The 27,707-nt window shown below is 38.2% G+C and overlaps 1 protein-coding gene across 5 annotated transcripts; it reads left to right on the top strand.

Moving 5' to 3' along the window:
• The first annotated feature begins 30 nt into the window (after positions 1–30).
• CPSF6 (cleavage and polyadenylation specific factor 6) lies at positions 31–27,270 on the top strand. Of its 5 annotated transcripts, none has more exons than XM_080972009.1 (11): positions 31–191; positions 3,646–3,855; positions 4,401–4,504; positions 5,016–5,161; positions 5,595–5,768; positions 6,331–6,826; positions 8,786–8,878; positions 10,051–10,166; positions 11,304–11,457; positions 12,668–12,860; positions 22,463–27,270. In XM_080972009.1, exons 1-10 carry the CDS (start codon positions 132–134, stop codon positions 12,855–12,857), a joined length of 1,743 nt encoding a protein of 580 aa, XP_080828135.1. In that variant the 5' UTR covers positions 31–131; the 3' UTR covers positions 12,858–12,860; positions 22,463–27,270. The 5 variants fall into 5 exon arrangements, with proteins under 5 accessions (XP_080828135.1, XP_080828134.1, XP_080828137.1 ...); XM_080972008.1 differs by having other exon boundaries at positions 32–191; positions 22,497–27,270; XM_080972010.1 differs by having other exon boundaries at positions 33–191; positions 12,671–12,860; positions 22,497–27,270.
• The last annotated feature ends 437 nt before the right edge of the window (positions 27,271–27,707 follow it).

The raw sequence follows: 27,707 nt of genomic DNA, 5'->3' as shown, positions 1-27,707 counted from the left end.
CGTCTCACGTCGCTCCCTGCGCTAAGCCCCCTCCTCTGTGGCGGCGGCGGCGGCGGCAGGCTGCGGCAGCTGTAGAGCCGGGCGGGGCTTTCGGCCGCGGCGGGGAGGCGGGGAGGAGGAGGCGGCGGAATATGGCGGACGGCGTGGACCACATAGATATCTACGCCGATGTGGGAGAGGAATTCAACCAGGTAGAGAGGCTCCGGGGTCCGAGGAGGAGGCCGGCGGGGAGGCCTGGCTGGGCTGTGAGGGAGGGAGAGAGAGGGAGGCTCTGACTGGCTGCGCTCGCTGCAGGCCTAGGCCCAGCGGAGGGAAGCCGCCGCCATTGTTGTCTGCGGCGCTCGCCGAGAGGCCTCTGCCGCTTTCCCGCCTGGCGCGCTCGCGAGTGGGGCGGGGGGGGGAGCTCGTGTGGAAGAAGAGAAGGGCCGAGGGAGGGGGCGCGGCCCAGCTTTGAGTGCGCGTCGCCGCCGCCGCCTCCTCTTCCTCCCCTGCGAGGCCTCAGGCGCTGGAAAACAATGAGCCCGGAGACGGAGCCTCCTGCAGCGCTGTTGGTTGTTGCCCACTGTCCCCCCTCGGGAGGAGGAGGAGGAGGGGGGAGCCCGGAGCCCAGCGGCTCCGACACAGGCAGCAGCCGCTTCCCCCAGGAGGAGGCTGCGATGGGGAGGCGTGACAAGATGTTTAGTCTCCTCCGGGAAGGCTCGGTCGGAGCGCCGGCGACGAGGCTTACGATAAGGGAGACGGGAAGCAGTTCCCTCGAAAGGTGCTTCGCAGCACAGCCTCCCTTCGCGCCTCTTTTCAGTTTCCTGATCAACACGCGTGACGGTACGGCAGACGTTGCGTTTTCAACATTTAGTAGCTCGGTTTGCACAGGTTGTTGAAGGCTATATGTTTGTTTTTTACAAGCTTAGAAAATGGCAGAGGCTTTTATTCCTGTGAAGTCTATGAGAAATGGGGCAGCAAGACAAAAAAGTAGAGAGTTGTTTCTGTCCCGTAACTGTTTTGCCAATCAGTGTAGAGACGCATCCAGTTCACTGAGTATGCTATTTGATGCTGGAAGGTTTGGTTTAGCTTCCACCATTCTGCGTAGTCATCTGTTCACCCATTTTTGTCCTTATTCTCTTATGTAGCCTCAAAAGAGTATTGTGGAGATTTTGAAAAGACATTGAGCAAGGAAGTGTTCCTAGAATGCATTTCTATGCTATTTCTTTTGGAGTAGTTCTTGTGCCTTCTTTTAAAAGCATATTCTTTGTTTTCTCCCATATTTCAATGATGTTTCAAACTTTTTAGTTTTCGTTTCTGCTGGCGATGGATTAAAAAAGTTAACTGGTGAAACTAATTGTACTAAAGGGGAAAGGGGAAAAGTAACTTGAGTATCTGCATTCAAAGGCTGATCTTTTCATGTTATTACAGGTACTGTAGTTGTGTTTAGTAAAGGGAGGGGCACTACATGGATGAATATGCTAGGTCTGCCCCCTATTTGCATTCCAGTTGCTCTGTTCAAAGTGGGGAGCCCCCTGTCCTTCTTGAGGATTCCTGCGTTATTTAGAACCCTGGAAAATCCAGAGTTCTAAAATGTGCAAGAAACCTCTATGGGGACAGGAGGCTCCCTACATCAATCACTATCCAACTGATGGAGTTGGTGATGGAAACATACAACCCAGGTGGTGGGTCATAGAGCAAGTGCACCTGTTCCCCCTCCTTCTATATGTACTGAAGACCTGAAGGGAGTGTAGGTGAACTAGTGTTCTGAGCTTGTGGAACTGACATACTCCATTGGATTGGAGTCCTTGGCCTTATTTATGTGTTCAGACTCCTCAGGTAGAAGCAAATGTGAGAAGAAGCAAGGGGACACTGAAAAGTCCGATCCCTCCAGTGTGTCATCAATACAGAGGTTAAAGTCCTTCGTGAATTGGAGGGCAAATGTCTGAATTGGGGAGTTTCTAATACTTGTGAAGGTTTCTGGATCCTCATACCTGACCTTGGCTCTCAAACTCCTGGAGGGCTTTATTAAATGTAAAAATGATGTGCTGGAGGGGACATAGCTTTGCTTCTTCTTAAAATTTATAAAGTTAAATTTATAGTCAATTTATGACATCTGTTTATATGTGAGGTGATGAAACACCCTTTTAGAAGTTCTAGAAGTGTATACTACTGCAATTCTATTTTTCTGTTCTTAATTTGGTAATACATTCTGTGCTGTCAATCACTTGAAGTTGTACACAATTTAAATCAGAGTAACTATTATGCATAAAATATTAATAAAACTACAAACACAGCCAGCTAAAACTTCATTGGCTAACTAAAAGCAATATAGTAGTTGAAAATTAATCCGTTCAGGCACCAAGAAATGCACTTTGAAAAAGCCAGTTTTACTTGATGGCAGAAGACCATAGCAAGGAGAGACGAGCAAAAAAAATTGTGTGGAAAGCATTTCATGATGTAGGCGCCATCACATAGAAAGCTCAACTTTGTGGTCTCACTGTTTTTAATTCTGTAAAGAAAGGGTCACATAGCTTTCTTTATGGACATATGGTAATGTGGAAGTACATATAAATTGTTCCCCCACCCCCCAAAAAATCTGTGCAGGAGGTGTATGTGTATTTGTTGCCCAGTGAGATGCTATACTGTATTCATGTGTCATCATCAGGTAATCTGGCTGTCTAAATTGAAATGCAAATTGAACATTGTTTTTGAAGTTCACTGCACACATTTGCATCTGTTGTAGCATCTACACCTCTCATTTACACTATTGCAGACATAATAGGTCTCTTTGTTATCTGTCTCATCACACTTAGCAAACTGCAGTTCACCAAAAATTAGAAAGTAGTCATGACAATAATGGAAAGAGGAGGCGTGTGTGGGTGCGTGCATGCATGGGTGTAGGTGGGTGGGTGTGCGCTGTTTCCTCATATATTTGGGAGAAAAAATGGATCCACTGTACTTTTCCGCTGAGTTAGCAAGCCATTGGCAGAGGATGACCCCTTTGAGTCTTCTACCAAAGTTTAAAGCTACTTTTGGCTACTTTGTAAAAACCCCGAAAACTTAGGGAAAAATCATCCTGTGTAGTTGGGCTCTTAGATACAAGTTTCTCAGATTGAGCCCTCTGGAGGCCAGAGAAATTTTTTTGATGAAATTGGTGTAAGCCACATTGAGCCTGTGAAAAATGAATAAAAGATAACAGTGGTGCTTTAGTAATTAACACCTTTTAATGCAATGGCCTCTTTGACATGTGTAATGAACTATAAACTCTAGAATTCTGTGTAATTTTTTGAGCGATTCTATTAGGCTGTCTTGGTTATTGCGATGAGTAGGAGATTCATTGGATTAATAGATTTAATTCTTTTGGTTTAGTACTGTTTTGTTGACTTCAGTTACCTCTAGCTTCAAGGTGCTGTGTTTTTTAAACACTGGAAATGAAGTTTTCACTCTTTGTTAATTTATATTTTACTTGTATTATTTGTTAATTGGTATTTTTAATTGTTGAATATTTTACTGTTTTTTTTAAACGTAATATATACTACACTGGAATAAATATTCTGAAGGTATGGTATATAAATACCATTAAATAAATAAATAAAGTTCTATTCAAGCCTCTCCAGAAAAAATGAACTAAAAGTATGACATTCAATGACCCCTGTCTTCTAGGAGGCTGAGTATGGTGGGCATGATCAAATAGATCTGTATGACGACGTCATCTCTCCATCTGCCAATAACGGCGATGCTCCAGAGGATCGTGATTATATGGACTCTCTCCCACCGTCTGTTGGAGATGATGTAGGCAAAGGATCAGCACCAAATGTTGTCTACACGTATACAGGAAAGAGAATTGCATTGTACATTGGGAATCTTACTTGGGTAAGTGTTCCGCTAGTTACTGCTGCAATAGGAATTGTAAGAAACTGCATTAACTCAGACCATTGACCTATCTAGTTCACTATTGTCTGGATTAGGTGCAGCCCTCAGAGGCTTCAGACAGACATGTTTCCCAGGCCTGCCTGAATGTTTTGCATGCATATTGTCTACCACTGAGCTGTGATCCTTTCTCTTTTGCTATAGGTAATGAGTGTAAAGTGGACTTTTGAGTTTGTAATCATTGCTTCTTAAAGTCTATGTAAATTAACAAATCCTTTGCTTATTTTAAACATAATTTGCTGAATTATATCACTGAGCATTAGGAATCTTTCCAGTAACTTTAGAAAACAATAAGTCAAACCAACTTAGCTTAAAAAAAGCTTTTATATCATATGCATCAGATGCACTTAGCGTCTGCTGTATTATCTGTTCCCTTGAATGGTGCAGTGGAAAAGTGATAATGAATGGTTTTTGGGATGTGGCTTTGCTTCTATTTTGTTTTTGCTATTATGTTCAGAAATGAGATTTCAATTACAAATATTTTCCAGTGGACCACAGATGAAGATTTAACTGAAGCAGTTCATTCACTTGGTGTAAATGATATTTTGGAGATAAAATTTTTTGAAAACCGAGCTAATGGCCAATCTAAGGGGTAAGAATTTTGTTTAAATTCATAATTCCCATTTCTGTTCTACAGTGTGACAGGCTGTACAGGACACTGTTTTTTTGCTTGAGAGAATGTAGCTTAAGAAGATGGGACAGGACTAGAACAAGATTTAAGGGAGGAGTAGTGAGTTTAACTGGACAGACCATAAAGGAAGCTGAGACTGTGTTGGTCAAGAAAAGGAATTGGTGAAGCAACTGGTTCTGAGTAAGGCATGAAAGCAGGCTTAAGAGACAAAAATGAAAGCTGGTTTGCTAGAAGGTTTGGGGTGTCTTGCTAATAGTAAATGAGGGTTACACTTCACAGAGTAAATTATTAGGAATGTATGGTAGCCTATTACAGTTTGCTTATTTGGGGGTGGGAGAATTAGGTAATTCTTGAATAAAAAACTGACTGTTAAGTCTTCCTTCTAAAATTATTGTAAAACATTTCAGTTAAGTGACACTTTCTCAGGGCCCCATAACCACCATACATAATTCCCCCATCTATTTCTTTTCAGGTTTGCTCTTGTAGGTGTGGGATCTGAGGCATCTTCTAAAAAACTAATGGATCTGTTGCCTAAACGAGAATTGCATGGTCAAAATCCTGTTGTTACTCCTTGTAATAAGCAGTTTCTGAGTCAATTTGAGCTGCAGTCCAGAAAAAGTAAGTGTTGCTCCCAGCTACTCACAGTGAAGTGAAAGAGCATGTTTTGGATGGAGAAATTACCATTTTGCAATTGTGGATGCGTTTGTATTTGGCTATTAAGTGCTGAGAATCTGCTGACTAAGGATTGGTTTACTGAAATGAAATAACTGCTCAAACTATAGATTCTGTAGACGTTTTAAGAATATTGTAGAAAGACATGGATCTTACTTTCTCTAGTACTACTTATTTTTTTAGTGATAAAAACATGAATGATGCCAGCTAATTTGAGTTCCTATACATTTGAAACATCACATTGATAAAGCATCATGAAACTGGTGAATCCTGGACCTATTCAAACTAGCTAACAAAAGCATAAATATAATAAAATATAAGAACAGCATAAAAATAAGCCAAGTGTTGTATATTGAACACTTTTGTTTTCTTCTTTCAGCTACACAGTCAGGCCAGATGTCTGGTGAAGGCAAAGCTGGTCCTCCTGGAGGCAGTTCACGGGCAACGTTTCCACCAAGTAACAGAGGGAGGGGTCGTTTTCCAGGCGCCCTTCCAGGAGGGGATAGATTTCCTGGACCAGCTGGACCAGGAGGACCCCCACCACCTTTTCCAGGTAAAATGTTTTGTGTTATGCATTGCTGCCTTTATGTATAGTTGAAGATACTGAAATTTGACTTGCCAGTTATACTGCACTTTGTTTCTGGACAGTAGGATTATTTTATATTGACATACATTCTATACTGAATAAAAAAAACTTAAGTTAAAACACACACAGTATAAAAGAACACTATAATAAAACAGAACCACAAGCGTATAGTGTTAGTTTTGTTGATAATTGTTGCTGCAGTATTGGACATTTTCATTAGTCCCTCTCTCCCCTAAGTCTATACTCAAAAGTTATAAGCTTTATTGTAAAACATTAAAAACCTATGGTAGTTTTTAGCATTGGCGTGTTGTGGAATGCAGGTAGATGGGGTAGATGACACCTCTTACCTTTCCACCATGAGAATTGCCAGATTATTTGATAACATGTGGATTATTGTTATATTTAATATTCATATCCATATGCCAAGTAAGCTTTCTCAATGCTCTTTACAAATGTTTCTGTAGATTTGGAGAAAGTTTTGCTAGAAGTAGTAGAAGGCATTATTCTTTCTTTCTTCCTTCCCATTTAGCTGGACAGACACCTCCACGTCCACCCCTAGGTCCTCCAGGTCCTCCAGGTCCTCCTCCACCTGGCCAGGTTCTACCTCCTCCACTAACGGGTCCCCCTAATCGTGGTGACCGTCCCCCTCCTCCAGTTCTGTTTCCTGGGCAACCCTTTGGTCAACCTCCACTGGGCCCACTTCCCCCTGGCCCTCCACCTCCAGTTCCAGGCTATGGTCCTCCACCAGGTCCTCCACCCCCACAACAGGGCCCTCCTCCACCTCCAGGTCCTTTCCCCCCTCGTCCACCTGGTCCGCTAGGGCCACCCCTGACATTGGCTCCTCCTCCTCACTTACCTGGGCCTCCACCAGGTGCTCCCCCACCAGCTCCACACGTGAATCCAGCTTTCTTCCCCCCGCCAGCCAACAGTGGCATACCTACATCAGACAGCCGTGGTCCACCACCTTCAGACCCATATGGCCGGCCTCCACCTTATGACAGAGGTGATTATGGTCCACCAGGCAGGTGAGTTGCTTTCCTCATTGATAGCATCTTTATTCCTCTTTAAAAACGCTTCAAGAGTCTTAATAAGGAGGCTTGATTTCCTTCAAGGAAGTAAGGTTACATCAGAAAAGTGTTTCTCAAATGTGGGAATAACATTAAACCAGTGTTCCTTAAATGTTTTGAGCTTGGCTCCCCTCTTATGAATGCATGCTTTCTAGGGGCCCAAAAACCATCAGTTCCACAACAGACCGTATAGAGATGATTGATTGCTGCAGTGTACGTAGCTTGCTGCTGTGTGCAAAGATCTGTGAAGTGGAGAACTGATCCAACCCAGGCGTTAGGAAACAGAATAGAACAATATACAGTCGTACCTTGGATCCCAAACACCTTGGTACTCAGACATTTTGGCTCCCAAACGCCGCAAACCCGGAAGTGAGTGTTCCAGTTTGTGAACGTTCTTTAGAACCCAAACATCCAACAGGCCTTCTGTGGCTTCCGATTGGCTGCAGAAGCTGCCCTTTGTTTTCTGAAAATTTTGGAAGTCGAACGGATTCTGTTCAACTTCCAAGGATTCTGTTCAGCTTCCAAGGTACGACTTGATGATTGTACGTCCTAAATCTACACCCCAAGAAAGCATCATTGGAACATAGCAGCAGCTTTTGCCAAATCCTGCCCACAAATCCAGTGCAAAATGTATCCTTTGCTAAAGGATATTTAACCTACCAACATCTTGACTGACAAAGGAAAGAAGGCTTCAGATCCAATCCTATGTTCTCCCCTGCAGGTGTTTTGTGAACTCCCAAGGGGTGTGGGTGACTGCACAGTTTGAGAACCAGTGTTTTAAAAACAGTACTTAGACCTTCCTCATTTCCATCAGCTATGTACAGTATTTGTTTCATTTTGTTTTCATTGGTGGCTTTTATGTCTTTAAACAAATGCTACATTTGTAAGCTCCCCATACCTGTGTGTGTATGTGTATGTGTATGTGTATGTATAATTAACTTTTTAATGTTCAGCTATTCAAGTTTTCTTCACCAGCTGAAAGTTGCAATTTAGTTCCTTTAAAGTAAATCACAGTGTAAAGATTAATATAAATGTACGTTCTTTTAAATGAACAAATTTTGGTCTCTAATAAGAAAACACTCTGTGCGTCAGCTTGAGATGTCCTGCTTTACTTTCTGCTTAACCTACATCTTCCTTGCACCTCCAGTGACCTAGAGTAATCTTTGTATGACTACTCTGATGGATTCAGACAACCATATCAGATGGCAGACAATATGAGGAATCATTGAGTTGTTTTTTAACTGAAAGAGGAACCCCGATTGTTGATCAAGTTTTATTCAGGAGATAGTTAAATTCTGTGTCTTCACTCAACTTGCGAGTTATCATTATGGGTGAAATGCTTAGAAATCCCATGATGACCTTAATGTCAGCTGCTGTATCAGTTGTCTACATCCACCTTTTCTTTTCCAGACTTACATAATAAACTCCTGTTGGCTTACCCTTTGCTGCTAATTTCCCTTTGTTGCTGTTTGTCTTATGTTCATGTTATACCACATTTTTAGACGTTGATAGATTGTGATATATAAGAATCTACTTGCATGTTGTGGCATATAACAGAGGCTTTGTTGGGATAATTTTTTTGTCAAATAACCTTCCTAGTCTTTTACTTGAGAACATTGTTTCTAGCTTTGTTAATTGCTTCATGGAATTACTGTCTAAAATTTAAAATGTTATCATTCAGCTTTTTAGAAATTTAGAGCATTTGGCATAATAACTTGGAAGACTATGCTGAGAACCCATAGTTTATAAAACCAAACTTTTTAATATTTTGTATATCAAGATAATACTCTAATAAACAAGGGAGGGTTGAGGGGGTTGAAAGCAGAAGTAGAATCTCTGCACATAATGTCCAATATTTTCATGATGATCTCAACTACAGTCCATAACTATATTTAAATTGTCAATTATATATCATAGGCGTTTCACTGGAAATAACATGCCCATAAGAGAACAATTACATATGCCATTGTATTGGAGACAAACGAAAAATAATACTCAAAACGCAGGGAGGTATGAATTTTTAGACATTTCCTCTTATGCTAAATCAGCTATAGGATCTTGATCCACTTCTTGCTCTTAAGAGGATAGCATTGCTTATCATTCTGCATTTTCTTTCTACCAAAAGAACTAACACTCGCAAGAAAACATTTCTTAAAAGCACGTAAAGCCATATAATTTTATAGTGCTGGAAGGAATATGGAGAACATAGTCCAGTTGGTGTTCCCCTGCTGATTGGAGGTATCCATCAGCAGAACAGGAAGAGAGGCAACTTTTGGCAATTCCTCCTCACTCCTTAGAGCTGCTGCCTCCCCATCTTCTTCGGAGGGTTGGTGAATTGAAGACTGGCTGATAATTAATTTCCTTCCCATTCATCTGGCAGATGTCTTCCATCAGCAGGTGAACAGCAACTGGTTACCACCAGCAAAGATTAAAATCTCATCCTAAGGCATGACTTCCTTTCTAGCTTCAGTCAAATATATTACATTATCTAGATTAGTGTGTGCCACAAAGAAACTGGAGGAGGAAGTTGGGTGGTACATCCTGAGGCATAGTAGAGGTGCCTGTAGGAGGAGAAAGGCCTTCTCTAGTCTTGTTGTCATTCTCCAGATGTTCTGTTTAAAGCAGAGACTGGCAGATGTTGCAGAGCTCAAGGGGGCATAAGCAGAATAAGTATATTTCTGTCACTAACTTCAGTTAAGTAAATAGTTAACTACTGGCACATTATGCTTATGTTAAAAGCATGAATATCTTTAGAGAACAGAGCATTCTTAATGCTTGGCAACATTTATTCATTATGTTCACTATGACAGATTAGAGTATATGTTGAGGACAGAACTCTTTGAAAGACTCATTTACTGATTTGAGCAGGCTACAGATCTCGCTGCCTCAGTGATACATATACATGCTTGACAGATTTGTAATTATCTGTTGGAGCTTTCTGAAGATGGAAAGCAGAACATAAGTAGATTATCTGACATTTCACACTAATAACAGAGTTGTTGCTGCTGTGGTAGTGTACTTTTTCTCTCTAGCCTGCAGGTTTTGCATTGTAAATATCTTGGTTTAGAAAAAGCTTCCTCTGATTTGTTGTTTTGCTTAAAATTGCATACTAGAATTGTTAAAACAGTTGTACTTCCCAAACTCGCTGGAGGTAAATGTTTTGAACTTGTGTGTGTTTGCAGAGAAATAGATGCTGCAAGGACGCCTTTAAGTGAAGCAGAATTTGAAGAAATCATGAATAGAAACAGAGCTATCTCTAGCAGTGCCATTTCAAGAGCTGTATCAGATGCAAGTGCTGGTCAGTATATTTTCTTTATGATTGTCTGATGTGATATCTAGGACTTTCTCTGCATGCATACATACATATGCCTATCCACTAAAATAATCTGATGAAGCCCTTCTGTGTGTTTCCACTTTCTAAAATACAGGTGTTGGGAGCACCCAGAAAGTGAATTCACTGCCATTGGACGTTAATTCCTCTTCCTTATCTTTGTGTTCTGCCATCAGCTAAAAGATTACCCTTTCAGCACACTCTTAACTATCTGTTGCTTAAAATAATACTTTTCTTAGCTTTATGGGCTATTTTTCTATAGCTGCTTTGTAGCTTTGCTTTCTTTTGCTGATTATTGACATTTTTGTAACTTACTTTAGTTATGAATGCCACCTGAGCACTTCCTTTTGGAATTGGAAAGGTCTAATATAGAGCATGTGCCTAGATCCGTCAAACAGCAGTAAATGTGTGGTTTATACCACTTCCGACTGAATGTGGGGCCTGCATAATTGAACGCTCCCCTACCAAAAAACGAAGTACACAGAGAAAAGTAGTATATCATGAAAATGCTAGAGCAAGAACACTTTTCCATTCTATTTTTTCTAATGTAGATGGTCACATACTGTATGGAGGACTATTTAGTCATATTAGCCTCCTGCTATAGTAGTCTAGCTCACCCATCACATTAAACCCTCGTTTGAAACTGTGGTTTAATATGAACAAGCAGCATGCTTCTACATGCTGCTCAGAAGTTCCTGTGGCATTCCTCTTTTCCACTTTTGCTACAGCTGCACCACAGATGAAACAAGCAAGTGTTTGGCTTGTCATGTTGCTTGTGGTTCATTCAGAGAGAAACAAACCATGATCCTAAGTTTAGGCAATGTGACAAGTCAAAAGAGTTTAGTTGTTTTTGTCTGTGGCATGGCAGCCGAGGACGTAGGGGAAGCATGTGAACTTTTGAATGGCATGAACTCACACACTACTCGTTCACATTAAACTGTAGTTTATTTTTAAACTCTGGCTTATTGTAATGTGCAGACCAGGTCAGTATGAAGTTGAACAATCTATGTTTGAACAGTTGAAGAAGGCTGGACAAAGGGAAGGGATATTCTGATGTTAAGGATTAATTAAACTGTTCATTAACATTGTTTTATCAATTTTCAGCGGAGTATGGAAGTGCTATAGAAACCTTGGTGACTGCAATTTCATTAATTAAACAGTCCAAAGTATCTGCTGATGATCGTTGCAAAGTACTTATTAGCTCTCTGCAAGATTGCCTCCATGGAATTGAGTCCAAGTCTTATGGTTCTGGGTCAAGGTAAACCTTTTGTATAAAAATGGGGGAAAGTTTTGAATAAAGTTCCAGATAAGAGTTGTGGGGCTATATTTAAGTCATGCAATGTACTTACCGTATTTTTCGCCCTATAGGACGCACCGTCCCATAAGGCACACCTAGTTTTTTGGGGGGGAAATAAAGGGAAAAATAATTATTTCCCCCCCAGGCGCGGGGCTGGGGCGGGGGAAGCCCGAGCTTCCCCAGCCCCCAGAACAGGCAACTCTCCGCAAGCAGCGGGAGCCCAGCGCAGAGCTCCCGCGCCTTGTGGAGAGGTGCGCGAAGTCTGGGCGCGCTGGGCTCAACGCGCCCAGACTTCGGCATGCAGGCAACTCTCCGCAAGCAGCGGGAGCCCGGCGCGGGCTCCCACAGCTTGCAGAGATCTGCGGGAAGCCTGGAGAGCGAGAGGGGTCGGTGCGCACCGACGCCTCTCGCTCTCCAGGCTTCAGCGAAAGCATGCATTCGTCCCAAAGGACGCACACACATTTCCCCTTCATTTTTGGAGGGGGAAAGGTGCGTCCTATGGGGTGAAAAATATGGTAAGTCTATGGATTTTAGTGGGTCTATTCAGTGTGTGTCTTGGATATCACTTAAAATAATTAACTTGATGTAGCTCTAGTTTTTGTAAAGCTTAATTTCATGGTTAGGAAAATGCAGATGTAATTGGAAGGTTAGTTTCTAATGAAACCACGGTTGAACAACTTCACAGTATCTTAAAACCTAATTAAACTGTTGAAAAAACCATTGTAAGTTCTTAAAGTGACTTTTATCAAGGAGCGACTCAAATTACAACAGCTGGTAGGAAAGTTAAGAGTAGGAAAAGCATAGAAATTCCATTATCTTGAACATCAGCTGGACTTGGAATGGAATAAATTTCAATTCTGTACACCTGTGCCACACTATCATTAAAGGAATTTTCTGTCCTGCCTTTTGGCTTTGCAAAGGCTCCTAACGTAGCTTCGAGATTTAAAAGACAAAAATAGAATAAAAGTCATGAAATCATATAAACATTAGCAGCAGAACTATTACTTGATGATAATATCACAGTAAACCTAATTGCCAGAGTTCATCTAAACAATTTCTTTGTATTGAGACAGGGTTCTTCATACCCAAGGAAGTAAACAAATTCAGTGTGTTGTGTTTATTGCAGCAAAATGTTGCATTTTGAGAGAATTAATGAAGTAATTCCTTTTAGAAGACGTGAGCGATCAAGAGAGAGAGACCACAGCAGGTCAAGAGAGAAGAGCCGGCGCCACAAATCTCGTAGCAGAGATCGTCATGATGATTATTACCGGGAAAGAAGCCGTGAACGTGAGAGACATCGTGATCGCGATAGAGACCGCGACAGAGAGCGCGATAGAGAACGGGAGTATCGTCATCGTTAAGAGGTAGGTATATTCATCTTTTAATGAGGCTTTAAAAAAACTTTTTATAGTTTTATAGAATAAAGGTTTGTGGTATGTTATATTGAACACTTTCCTGATATTGATGTTATATTCAGGTAAGTGTTAACATCTTGTCATTTCTCTTCTCTCTCCCTCCCTTTGCTAACTGAAGAAATACCTTCTGGTGTGTGAAATGTGTTTGTGATTTTGCTGTTTTAATGGCAGCCTGGTACTCATTAAATTTAGTAGTTCAAATTTACATGAACTTTCTTTCAGGCTTTGAGGTACCATTTAGCACAGTGGTCTTGCCTACATATATCTTTGCATGGTAACAACATGCCAAAGGTGGCTACTGGGAAGGTTTTTGATGGCACTAGTGACTGGGGTAAATTGCTGCCACTATTGTAGTGCAACATGTTGTGACATTGCACTGATAGTGGAATCTAGTATATAGTTCTATGAGGTGCTGCATTATTTGAAACAGAATCACATAGTTAGTCCACAAGTCTATTTTAAATTGCTTTAATCCAAGCATTTGGCCTTTGTTTTATATTAATCATAGTCAGAGGAAATAAGATTACACAAATTGTGCAATCGGTACCTAAATTCCTGTATATCTCAACTTTATGGATTATTTAACACATGGATCATAGCCCATTTTCAGTTGCCCACAATATACATCAAACCCACGTATTCAGACCTTAGGTGTGGCTGTTGCGCTAGGGTTTCCTGTTCCTCTTAACTGTAGTTTCCAGAATGCAGGTTATACAGTTGCATATTCAAATTAATAATAATAGAATGAAGTTCTAGCTGTTTTGTATTTTTTTTATTGGAAAGCCTAGTACCAAGATTCAAAGGAAAATACTAATGCATTTCCAAGGGGGAGTAGCTTTGAATTTCTTTCTTGTTACAGTAGCCTCCTAATGTGATATGGCAAGCCCTTTTTATGGTAAGGGTGGTTTGCTTTTAAAAGAAAAACAAAAATCCCACTGGCCTGCCCATTCCATTAGGCTTCTAAAGTATAGCTTTGGATCCTGGCCTAGGTGTCAGTTAAAAGGGAAACATAATAGTTTTGAATAAGTTTTATAATTGGTCTAAAATATTTTGTGTCCTTTGAGTTTTATAACTAGCATGAAGCTGAAATTACTATTTTATATAAATCTTTCAGTTACACAATTTATAGCACATCCAAGCTTTTCTCATTAACTCTTGATGTTACTGTTAAGACAGAATACATTTTCTTTGGTTATAATCAGTGATGACATTGTCCATATGGTAACAATGGGAATCTTCAATTTGATGATGGGAGTTCTTATCACAGACACTTAAAACCAAACGAATGTGTTACCTGTTTAGAAATCAGTGCCAGAAATATGAAATTACCTTCACAGTCACAGACCAGTATACACCATCATTTCTAAGCATAAAATTTGATGTCCCAATCTTTTAACTCTGGAGGAATTAATTTGCATGAATACTAGGGTATTGTGAGGGTGATTGAAGAACTGTGGAATGTTAAAACCCTAAAGCAGTGTTGGGTTTTGTTTTGGAATAGATACATTTTCATGTTTGTGTACTTGTATGCTACACAGATGGATATAAGTCAAATTGGTCCCATAACAAAATAAGCAGTATTTGATTTTGATTTGAAAAGACATTAGGATGCTAAATGTCTGCTAAAAGGAGATAGGATTTAAATGAAGTGTTGTGTTTTAATCACATCACTGTAAAAAAAAAGAATCTGTTCCTTCAAGTGGTCTTTTGTTTCTGTAAAGTAAAACCTGTGTTCTCTTGTAGATGTTTATTTTGGGCAAAGCTTTAAATTTCATGTACTTATTGTACTTGTACAATCTGTGCTATATGGTGCAAAATTAATATAAAGAAAGTTGAGGAAACAGTCATATTCTGAGGTGACCATAGAACAGTTAGCTTAATTTACTTTCATAGACACACACAAACACACAGTTAAGCTTATAAGGTTTATTTTTCACTACTTATGTGAGAGATACAACTTTCCATTCCAATTTGTATGCTCATCTAAAATTCCATTACACTGTCTTAAAGATTATACTTTTATAACGTTGGAAGGGTAAAGGTGACAATTTAAAAATCATAATTTGATTTTTACCCACATCTATGCCCCTTTAAACCTAGACACTGTTGTGCAGGCTAGTCACTTTATTGCTATAATCTGATGAACTATTGTCTGTGTTCTCTAGTGACTAAAGATTTAAGTAGATATACTGTGCTTCCGGCAGCAGAATGACGTAACTTTTCTCCCTATTATTTGTTGAATTGGTGAATGATGTGAAGGTAGTTTATGAACGGTTGAATCCAGAGAAATGTCCACGTATCATAGCTGGTGGAAGCTTCCACCCCACCCCTTGTGGGAAGGGGTCAAGGGTCTTCACTGAATGGGGTGAGTTCTAGCATGACAAGCTGGGACCAAAGAAGGAATGTCCAAAAAACAGGCAAAGATGACTTTGTAAGTGGGAGCTCTTGCTTATGAAGGTTACTTCTGCCCAGATTACTGGGCTCCCTCTTTCCTCTCTGCCCCCCACGCCACAACCTATTCCATTGCAAAATATCCCACAACTGGCAGGGGAGCTTGGGGTGGGGGGTGGCAGAGGGTGGAGAGGTCATCTTCCACCAGCCCCATTATTTACACATTTCTCCAAATCCAACCCAAAGTAGAATTTATTGTTGAATATTTGTAGCAATTCACTAAATTTTATCTGTAGTGGAACAGTCAGATATTTTGATCAGTCACATTGGGGAGCACTGTGAGAAGTTTTGCACTACTTCTTTTGCAAGAAAGTCCATGGAACAGTGCAAATGCATGTTGTTTTCCCTCACAATATATTGGATCCAATCCATTGTCACCCTCACTTAGTATATTCATAGAGATGAGCTGAATCTCTGAAATCGGATGTACCATTCCATCCTTCTTGTTTGGTGGTTATTGAATGGTGCACTGAATGATCCCATAGTGAGGTTTCTCTTCCTTTAATATGCTTATACTTCATGATGTGTGAATTGACAACATATTTCTAGCTATTGGGTTATTTTGAACGTGTTCATGAAACTCTTACCATTTTTTGTTATGTCTTTTGTATAATGTCAGTATAAAAGTACAAGAAAATTGTGAATATTTTCAGATGTACCTATTTTCTTGTACTGATCTGCTAGAAATTTTGGCAACTTATGTGCAAACCACAAGCAGATCATGAACATGTTTGTGTTGGGTCATATTTAGAGCAAACATTAGCAGCAAAGGTTGAATGTGTAGCGATAGAACAGTAACAATCTTAGGACTGCTTCAGACATGAAAACTAAATAATCACATGCAATAAGGTACATACTGATCTCATGCTTTATCCTAAGCAAGTGCTTTTCTGTAGGAAATTCATAATGATTGATCTTAGGCTCTGGTGTGAATAAAATAATACATCAGCTAAACTGTCAGTTTTTAGAAATCTAAATGCTACATACTATTTGTTAATTTGTGGTTATTAAAGTTTTTAAAGTCAAAGTAGATTGGTATGGAATTGAAAAAGAATGAAGCACCCTAATGTTGATTGCCCTGTATGTTGAGTTTGAGCCCCTTTTTTGACATAACACTTTTCTGTATTCTGTTCTCAAACCACCATAAGCAAAACTCTTCAAATGTTAAGAGTTGTTTTAGCGTGCCAACCAAGAGGCCGGTTTGTATAAAAAGTGATTTGTTGTTCTTTTTTAAGTGTGTTCACAAGCTGTCTTTTATATGTGTAGTAAGAATACTGAAAAAAATATTGTTACAAGTCTGTGTTCATGAGAGGTAATTGAGTGAATGCTCCTGTTCACACCCTGTGATGTGTGTTGAAAATATGTAGTGTTTGTGAACATGGTTTACCTTTCCTGAGCCCGCTTCCATCCACTCATTGGACATTATGCAGGTATGAAATCTAAGCCCATAGGTCAAATCTGTGAGATCCCAGCCTCTCAAAAACAAGCAGTGAAGGTCACACCACTCCAGTCCCACTTTGCACTGTGCATACACTCTATACACATTAAGGCATTGAAATAGGGCAATTATATGTTGTGTATCAAAAGAATGCAACAATATTATGAGGAAGTTTCTGTTCATGAGACTAGTAAGTCCTACTTTTATATAGATGCGCACCTCTGCTGGACTAGTCGATACAGACCTCCAGAACGAATTAACTTCTTAACCCGAGGTACCACTGCATTACTACCGCTTTTTAAAGAGGCAGTGATTATTCTAAAAAGGTTAGAAAGGTTTATTTGCAAAGTGACAAAACAGCAAGGGCTATGTTTCTCTTTCTCCCTGTTATAATCCAGAATATTTTCCTTGGTTTTAAAAATCCTCATTCCTAAAATACATGTTGCTATTTGTATTTGAAACTCGCATTGTTTTTTGAAACTCATTGTAGGAGGCCATATGGTTAACATCATTTTTGCTGTAACACATTTATTTATAGTATTGATTGCACTGCTGCTATTTGGAGCTCATAGGTTACAAATTGCATTTGCACAGTAAATAATTCATTATGCAGATAAAACCACCTACCATTTCTGACAAATTTTTAGTGTTAATTGTGAAATAAATAAGTACTTACTGGTATAGTGCATAATCCCCAACGTGTTAAAATTTGCTGTTAAGTTTGTGTTATGGGCTTCATGAAAATCCAGTTTCCTCATTGTCTGTTTTACATAATCGTTAGTTAGTACAAATTACTTTGTTCAGTAGATGTATAAGAAGCTGTATTGAAGACCCTCAATCCTTTCTGGTTTGAAGTGGCTTAATTTTTGTGATGGCAGGGTATTGAAGTTGTTGGGAAACTTTATTTGGGAAGTGACCTGGCCTGAAACTCTTGTTTATTGTGGTTTGAGAACAAATTGTGTTTTGTTTTTTTTAACAAAGAAACTTGTGTATTCACCATTTTACTTGTTGCAGTCTGAGTTATACTAGTCTTTGTCATGCCTCAGTGTGAACATATATATATAAAGTAGTCTATAACTAAATTGTGACATATGCAAAAGGGAAAATGGCTTTTATAGCAAACCCTTAATGAGAGTATTTTTGTGCATTGAACTGGGTTGTCATGACTAAGGGTTTAAATAATGTGCATTTCTGACTAAATGTATTGTAATGCTACAAATCTGCAAAATTCCTGTTACGAGAGTAAGTGGAAGTAGCTTCAGAACTGTGATCCAAATTTATTAGGCAGATTAGCACATTTTTTCACTTGGAACACACAACACTAAATTGATAGTTTTTACTGTGCCTAGTTAATAATTTTTTTGCTGTGTCTCGTTAATAAATTGAGTAATAAGATAATGGTTTTATAAAAGCTTAAGCAGTTGGGGAATTGGTTGAATGCATTTCCCCACACACCCCTAAAATGCTGTTGAGTGTTAAGGTTAGACTGATACACATACTAAGCACAATAGTTGCAGGGGGAGAGATGCCAAAATATGAAAGATTAGTTATTAGAAAAATAGCTTTTTGTAAATAAAAGTGCAAACCTAAAGAGTCACGGAATATTGACTTGCAATTTCAAGTTGTTGCATCAGTGTATGATTGAAAAATAAGATTTTTGTCCAGTGCTGCATCTGCTGGTGCAATGGACTTCTGTCACACAACAAAGTCTCTCTTTCTAACCTGTCCCTTCCATACCCACCCACCCACCCTCAAACTCATATCTGGAGAGTTAGGGGACCCACCAGAGCAGATTGGGGGTTGAGGAGAAGTAGAAGTTCCATTGTGCCAGCAGAACGCCGCTGGTGTAGCATTGGATACAAGCCTAAGTTCTTGTGTTATAATATGAATGTTAGTCTCATTTGTATGAAGTTTGATTTACAGCTATGGACTTTGAACTTAGTGAATAAGGTAAAAGGGAAATTCATTCTCTTGCAGATATAAAAATAAACTAGGTTTAGGGGTTGTGTGTGGGCCATCAGTGTCCTTCACCTTGCATGAATTTTCCCCTGCCTCTTCTCTGTATTTGGCCTACAGACTTAGATTGTTGCCAGTGCAGGGGACACTCTTCAACTCATTTTTGACAACCTAATTTAATCAGTGTTCTCAGGTGACTTTTGGAGCACAAGGATGATTCATTTACCTAGGTTTGGTGTTACAAATGGTCATTGCTAACGTAGATTACAGTGAGGGGGGGAATTGATGTAAGACAAGGAATTGGCTGGGAGGGGTGAGGAGATGCATGTGATCTTACTTCCAGTTCCTAAACCAAGCTTATTTTTATATCTTCACTGAGGTGATTTAGTAATAAGGATTGCTTGGGTACTCAAAGGAGTAGCTAGGGTTTTATTGCTGTTTAGTGATGTTAATTGCACATCCCTTTGAATAGCAAAAAAGGTCATTGCTTTTACAGCTTCTATCTGCATATCACAGCAGAGAAAAAGTTAGCTTGTGAACACATTCACCCAATTAAAATGTAAATTAAAATGTTCTATAATTCAAATTTATAATTTGATTTTTAGACACGAGACAATACTTTGTGAAGAAAGGAGACTGGTTTCCTACAAAACTCATATTAAAAATCAAGTTATTGGTGCTTTTTAATAATTTTAACAAGAAACTAGAACAACTTCACTGAATAGCAATATTCATGTAAAGCTATTAACTCCTTGTCTAAATCACTGCAAAAAGAATTTATGCTTGTAGCCTATTTTGTATTATACCATTCATTTGGGTGTAGCTATTATAGATTACTGCAATGGAATTCAGTAAGTCTTCACTAACCTATTTATGTTAAAATACTTTTAAAGAACAGAATGTGTATCAATTCATGATAATCCCTAAGATACTTTCCACATAATGAAACCTAAAATTTCTTGTATTGACAGTCATTTTAAAAATGTATTTACTGTCTCAAATGAAAACTGCTACAGACACATAGCACATTATGGTACAACGATGACATTCTTTTTTCCTGTTCAGAATTCCTTTAGAAGCAGTAAAGACACTTAATACCAACAGAATATAAGAGTGTTGCAAGAGTGGGAAATCCCAGTATGCAGTTTTGCAGCTGTCATTTCACTCTTCTGAAACTGAAGTGCACTACCAACTTGTTTTTCAGTTGGCTGCTACTGAAGAACAATATGATTTGCCTTACTGTTAAAAGCCAGCTTTAAAAGAACTAAGGATTTGGTGATGTCAAAAAGCAGAATACTTAGTCATTACTGAATACTTGAGAAACTAAAGAAATTATCCTAATCCTGCATATTGATTAGTTATATAGCCTAGACTTTATTAAAAACAGTATGTGGGAAGAGGAAAACTTCTGAAGTTCTCATTATTATCATAAATTTGTTTTCTAATCTAAATAGTTTTTCCCCCCTAAGGGTGACCTTATGACAGCTGCATACTGCTATATGTTCTGACTATATTAATATGCCTGAATTTGAAATGACTTATTGATGTGCTTCTTTGCAAATTTGATTTTAAGCTATTTTAAAAGCTTTTGGAAATAGATGTGAACCACTGAAAAATTACTTACTGCGTTGTAGTTATTAAAAGTTTTGCATCATCCTAAACCCATTTCTTGGAAGTATGTTCCATTGGGTTCAGCATGGCTTACCACTGAGGAAGAGTGCGTAGAGTTTAAGGCTGCACTCTTACTTGGGTGTAAGCACCATTGAAATCAGTGGAGCTAGCTTCTAAATAAAGTTGGGAATGGAAAATGTATGTTTAAAGTTATCTGAGTAATGTTTGTGCATATGAGCTATTATCTATTTACTGTGGTTTTTACATAAGTAGTTCTGATTCTTCAACGTGATGGTTTTTAATACGTAACTGTTTACCCCTCCTCATATCTTTGGCATAATGTTCTTAAGGAAGGCTCTGCGGGCATGACTGCTGTAGGCACTACTTGCTTTCCAGTATGCATGTATTAACCTGCATCTAAAGAAACCCTGATTGAACTAGGGTTCTCTGATGCACAGATATGGGTAATTGGAGATGCAGGTATGTTATCCATACAGTCATACCCTGGTTTTTGAACAGCTTGGAAGTCAAACATCACAAACCTGGAAGTAGGTGTTCCAGTTTGTGAACTTTGCCTCGGAAGCTGAATGTGCGGCGCGACTTCCGCATTCTGTTTAAAAACCAAGGCATGACTGTACTTTGTTTCCTAAGAGTAATGGTGGTAGTATATGCAGCAGTAATTTCAATTTTAGAAAGTGTGGAGCTTCCTTTAATCTTATTGGCCAGGATCCAAAGAACTCTGAAAGGTGGCTTTGAACTTGGGTTCCTGCCTCCACATCACCATCCCTTCACTTTGTGCACTGGGGCAAGTTTCTTTGGAAACAGGGAGATTTCAAAAATGTTTGTGTTATAACATGAGGTCTGCAGCTCAAAGTGGTTTTTAAAAAAAAATGTATAAAGAAGCCCTTGGGTTTGCCTAAAATAGCTTTTTGGATCCTGGTCATTGATTTTAGTGTAGCTTTCATCCCATGAAAACTTCATCAATGTCTCTTCCAAAGCACAGAAAGACGCTAATAGTTACAGGATGAAATTGTACAGATCTCTTGCTATAAAAGGTGACAGTATTTGAACTGGTCTAAACATTCCAAAGAATGGCAATCACTAATGTGGCTGTTGGTTATAAATATCCTCATAGAGATTCTAACCAAGTAAAAGCTGGTCACCCATTACCTCCAGCCATGCACCAAACTGAGCCATACCCCCCTCATTTTTTTCACATTTATATTTGAGTATATGAATCTGTTATTTGCTGCCTCTCTGGCTTCCACAAGTTATTCAATACTGAATGTGGACAAAAGGGTGAGATCAATGTAACAATTTGTTTTTGTGATAAAGTTCTGGCTTACGTTTTTTTGTGTGCTATTTAGCTGTTGCATATCTTCATTTATGATTTTACAAATCAGCTAAAACTAATGTAATACACCAATTTGGCTACCACATTATTCTTTGTTTTTTCTTATTTTTGAGCAGAGGAAATGTTCCTCTTTACTAGTTTTGTAAAATCGAACATTTTCTGTAGTTATCAATGGCTGTGCTTGGGTTCCAAACTAAACCACACTTCAGTGTGATGTGAATAAATCTAGGCAAGCCTCAGGCCCATGCACACTCTCCGCCCCCCCAATCCCTACCACATGGTCAGAAGGGGAAATGTAAAGGTTTCCACTTTTGCTTAGCACAGTTGCCATTCTATCCAAACTGACAAATTATGGTTTTCCATCGGCTTTTTTGAAACAAGCCAGTGTGAAACAATTGTAGTTAAGTGTGTTAGGGTGAAATGGTAAAACTGGTTAAGTAAAGGTGGAAGTGAACTCTTCTGAACTATTATTCCCAGTGGAGAAGTGCATGTCTAAGGCTCACCTAGACACTTTCATGTCATACTGAACTAATGATTTAGCATGACATCTGAATGCTGCCAATGATTAATTTTTTCTGCATTGCTGTAAATTTTTGGACTACTTTCTTGAAAGCTGTAGTTTAGATTATTTTCGAGCCAGTAGCAGCGGTCTCATTATTTACATTTCCATTATGCTGAAATTGGCGCACGATTTGTGTATGTATAGTTAAACCAACATTTTTTGTTTGCTGTGGGACGTAGCAAAATCTACATCACAAATTTTGACACATTACAGCTGAAGGAAGAGGAACACCTCACCAGACAAGAAACTTAACTTCACGGAAAGAGGCTTGTCCAGCAGTTTGCTTCTTGTGATCGAACAGAGCCTGTAAAGATTCATGGATAAAATGAACAGGAATAGATCTGAATAAGGCAAATCTGCATACATGGTAACCAGTAGCTCTCTTACCTTTTTATGTTGCTTAGCTGTTTTATTTGAAGGAACCTGTGTGATTTAAAACGTATAGCTTTTTGCAACTTTATTACTGGTTATATACATTTGACAATTAAAATGTGCAAGCAATTGAAAAAAGTCTAGTAAATGCTTGTTTTTATAGTAGTTCTTGTTTAAATGTTCAAATGATAATGTCTGTAAAGAGCATCAATCTGATTACAATAGATGTAGTGTTGTAATAAACTGTTTAATGGGGCTGATGTGTAAAGCTGTTCCAAGTTATTTGATGTTTACACCTCAGGGAGCGTCTTGTGTTCAGCAATATTTAATGGTGTTATAACAATGTCTCTAACAAAACATAGCATATTTTTTGCATATGCATCAACTTGTTGTATTTGCTGAATGATTAGCAGTTGTCAAACACTTGATATTGATACTAGAATAATGGTTACATTTTATTTTAATTTGTAGCTTTTTTGCATAGATGGCTTGTGAATTTGCTGAAAGGTGCGCAAATCTGTAAAAACTGCAGATTAACATTCTGTAATAATTCAAATAGACTGAACTTTCTTTAAAGAATATGAAGTCTGAAGTTGAATTCTGGTTTACTGAAGCCTGTCTGTTGCAATATGCAACACTCAATACTTTGTTCAAGCATACAATTGGCCACTTTTAAATAATGCTGCAATAATTTACAGTTTTTAGTGCTAATGCTGTGTCCTGCCTCTAGAAGACTAGTCATTCTGTACCTAGATATATATGCCAGTTAAGTAACGGAAGAAAATGTTTCTCCTTAAAAATAATAATCAAGATTTCAAATAAGCTTTTTTGAGCAACAAAATTCCCTGTCCATAAAAAGAAAATGCATACATATCCCTTGTATAACTAATAGTGTAATAATTTGCCCTAACAAATAGTTTGTGATCTAATGCACCCCACAAACTAAAGAGAGCACATTTTAATCATAGGTTTAGCACATGTTGCTTGATTGTAGACTGTTTTCTTTTAAAAATATTTTTTTTCCAAATTTTGCTAGTTCCTGCCTACTTTCTAATTATTTCAGTTATAGTTTTAAAAGTTTGTTGATCAAATATTTGAAGCATTATGACATGTAATACTCAGTAAAATTACTTGTGGTATACGAATACTTGGATATTAAATTAAATGAAGACCACTTTACATGTTTTAATATCAAACTCAAGTTTACCATCAAGCATACCCTTAACAGAACCGTGACCAATCCCAACTTCCTAGCCAGTGCACTTGTGTAATAGATGTGTTTACAAACATGTTCGTCACATTCCCACTTTACTTATTTAGGTGCACATATAAAATATTTTAACTGTATAACAAAGACACAGTGTATCAGTCAGACCTTAGAGACATGTATAAAATCACACTGTTTGTGTCTTACTAAACATGGAAGCACTCAAGTTACCGTCTCAAAGGCTGTATCCCAATGCAACTAAAGATTTATATAGTTGAAAGAATCCGCTTGACATTTGCAGAGCTCAGGTCAATGCAGCTGATTTACTCTTTCCTGGCCAATATTGTTTGACTTGTGTTTAATAACTGGAGTAGATGGTTATTTTAACTATTAGCCATTTTGTACGCTGAAAGTTTTTTTATGGTCCATTCATGCTTTGTTAATAGATTTCCTAATTTACCACGTTTCTTATGTGAGATGTTGGGCTTACTTTGAAATATTATTTTGAACCCACAATGCTTTACACAACTTGTTTATCTGACAATAACGCCTAAATTCATTTTACTCTTGGGTTTGATTATACACAGAAATCAAAGTGAAGTGAAGCAAAATATCAGGGATTTCTCATTTGCATGACTTTTTAGTCCTACGAAACCTGATAATGTATACATTGGGGTTGTTTGCTTTGTGCAGGGATGAATGTGAGTTCTGTCTATGGATAACTCCAGATAATCAGGAAATTGGATGTTGCTGCAGTACCTTGCTATTGTATGTCCATGTTAGGGTGGTTGTTCCAACTCTAAGAAATCCAATGTAGTATTGCTTTTAACTAGCTGGGATGTGGGCAGACAATCTGGATTAAATTGTACTGGAAATGGCTCAAGATGGAGGAAAAAACAGGTAAGTTAGGCGTGCAAATGCTATTTGAGTAGTAATTTCAAATATTCAGTAACCAAAATTAAAATAATTTAAAGTCATAATTTAGCTTTCTGTATGAACCCCGGAGATACTGTTGTGTATTCATTGTCTTACATTTTCTCCTATAGCGATTTCCATTGCTGGCAATGGAGCTGCCAAAAATCAAACCATGAAATAACTTTTTGATATGTGTAGGCTGAACATTTAACTTGTGTAAGTAGTAAAGAGTCATAGTAGTTGTCTTGTGAGTAAAACTTGTTTTCTCAAGAACTCTTCTCAGTTTTCTCAGTAATTTTTTTAAAAAGGAGTCCAAAGATGTTTAGACAAAAAAAGTGAAAGCATTTTACTTGTGATAATCTCTAGAAAGAAGTTTGTGCATTTATCTCCAGCCTGATAAACAATGCTCCTGGTGAAATAATATTGTAAATAGTTACCAAATAGTAAACTAAAATCTGAGTAGTGTCTTGGTTGCTACTGCAGTGGGCTTTGGTGGCTATATTAAATCTGTTTCTGTTAAGAAAATGTAAATAAATTTCAGGAGGTACTTAATAATCTGTATATAGGTTTTAATAGATAAAAGTGATGGCATTAATAGCTATTTTAAAATAAATTATCTGACTGGTGGCCTCCTCCTGGATAGTTGTGCTGACATCTGCCCACAGTGGTATTGTAATAAAAGTTTGCAGTGTTGCAGAAGTTGCTATTTCTGATACTAACTAGAAATTACAACTGGCACTGCAAACCAAAATAACTTTTGACTATTCACTGTCTATTTAGTTGTATATTTGAGTTCTTTCTCCAATAACATGAAAGGCAAGCTTTAAATGTCCTGTGTATTGATTGACTTCAGTTAAAAAATCCATGTAAATATTGGACAAGCTTTCATTTTTCACTCATGTACAGTTTAAGCAAACTTTTCCAAGTTTTATATATAGGATCTTAGTCACACTGTTTACTTGGTAGGTATTTAATGATGCAGAGAACATATAGCCTTAAAATGCAGCTTTAAAAAGTTACAGCATTAAGCATCCTCTGTAAAATTTACAATTTTCTAATGTTTGAAATATTCATAGTTTTTAGTAATCTGAGAAACGTGTTAGTAGAATAGACTGGAGTTTTTGAAAATAAGAAAATTATTAAAAACCTGATTTTTAGAAGGGAGGAAACCAGCAAGATACTTTAACATGTTAGGAGTATTTTATATATTGGACTTTAGTGCTCCTTATAATTTTATACACACACAGGAGCAATCACATACATATCCTAGAATCCATGAATCTCATTTCAAGCTGCTCTCTCTCTCTTTGTAGTTGTCAACTTTTAACTTGAAACAAAAGTAATGCCACTGCCCATAATAATGTACTGTGTACTATTTAAATAGCTTGGCTTTCAAGCCTTTTTGGCTCAATATCCAGTTGAAAACCAGGTTTAGTCAACTTTTGGTGATCTAGTTTCTGTCAGCTGAGAAACTTTGTGTTGTATCCAGCCAAAGCTCTACTCAAGAGTAGGCCCATTGCAAATTAATGGACCAAAAATCAGTAATGTTCATTGATGTCAATGAATCTTCTCTGAGTATGACTGGTGTTAGAGACATCCCTTGTATCCAAAAGCCTATTCAGCATCCAAATTCTATTTGGCTGTAATGGAGGAGGATCTAGCACTAAAACACGTCTGGGCACATCTGTGATCTCGTCTTTTACAAGTAGCATTAAATGGGTGAGTTTCCTGACACCACATTAGAGACAGTTTCTCACTTCAGTACTTGAACATGCTAAGCATCATTTTCAAAACCTTCAGCTAAAATACTAACCCAAGTCACCACTGAGAGTAGCATGTTGTACACACTTCTTTGGGGATGAATTTCACATTAATAGTTTTTTTCTGATTGACTTTATAAATGTAATACAGTGGTTTATGTTTATTCATTGCAAGTGTATTGCATTTAAAATTCATTTTTGTCAGTGTTTTATTTTCCAGAGTGCCTGTGGAACAACTATGTTCCCTTAAAGATTTTTACATGATTTTGGTTGGGTTTCACTACATTAAGTTTTGCCCAAATGTGTACTCACAAATAAAGAATAATAATACCATTTGCTATAGTTTGTAAACAGTTGCTTACATTACAGGTTTTAGGTTTATTGTTGTGCAAGCAAACCTTTTTTTTAATGGGCAATGGCTTTCTAATACCTGAAGGCTCAAAGAACATCTTGGTAGTGTTGAGTTTCTGGACACTCAAATGTCTTCAGAAGGTAAGAAGAGGGTGTCCTTTCACATTAGCATATGTGATTTTTTTATTTTTTAAAATGCCAACTCCATCTCAAACTTTGGCTTGTCAAAATTCTTTTCACTTCCATATATTTTAAATTAAATTACCTTTCCTTCCAGTCTTTAGGCAACTATTAGAAATTTGCTGTCCAACCATTTATTGGTCTTTAAACTGCAAAAGAAGTTACCTTGTATTGAAGAAAAATAAAATGCATTTTTATGAAAGCTTAAGTCTGCCTTGTATTATGTTTATGCGAAGTATATGGCGTTTTAAAAAATTAAAGTGTACAGTATTTAATAAGATTGTGGTTGTGAAATATGAAGCGGTTCTTACTTGGAATGAAAAATGACACCTGTTGAACAAAGTAGCTTGAGAGAGAAAATGGAAACAGTAGCAGGTTATGGTACCTATTAGTGACAGTTTCTAGTCTTCATCAGTTTCTGCTGCTGTATAGAAACAGCCAACTTGACTGCTATTTAACTGCTGGAATGGGAAAGCCTCAGCTGTTGGTAATATATACTAAATCAACAAAGACCTAAGCAGCTTACCAAACACTAAGAACAAGTTGATTGTGTAGCCTTATTGGAGTTCACCGATTGGGTCTGCGTTGCTCCGGGACAGGAGGAAGGAAGTCAAATGACACCAAGTTGGTTCAAAGAAA

Source organism: Podarcis pityusensis, assembly GCF_964106645.2.
Source record: "Podarcis pityusensis genome assembly, chromosome: 10".
Lineage (NCBI taxonomy): Eukaryota > Metazoa > Chordata > Lepidosauria > Squamata > Lacertidae > Podarcis > Podarcis pityusensis.
Note: the sequence above shows the minus strand (reverse complement) of the source record. Positions and strands in the feature narration are given on the sequence as shown.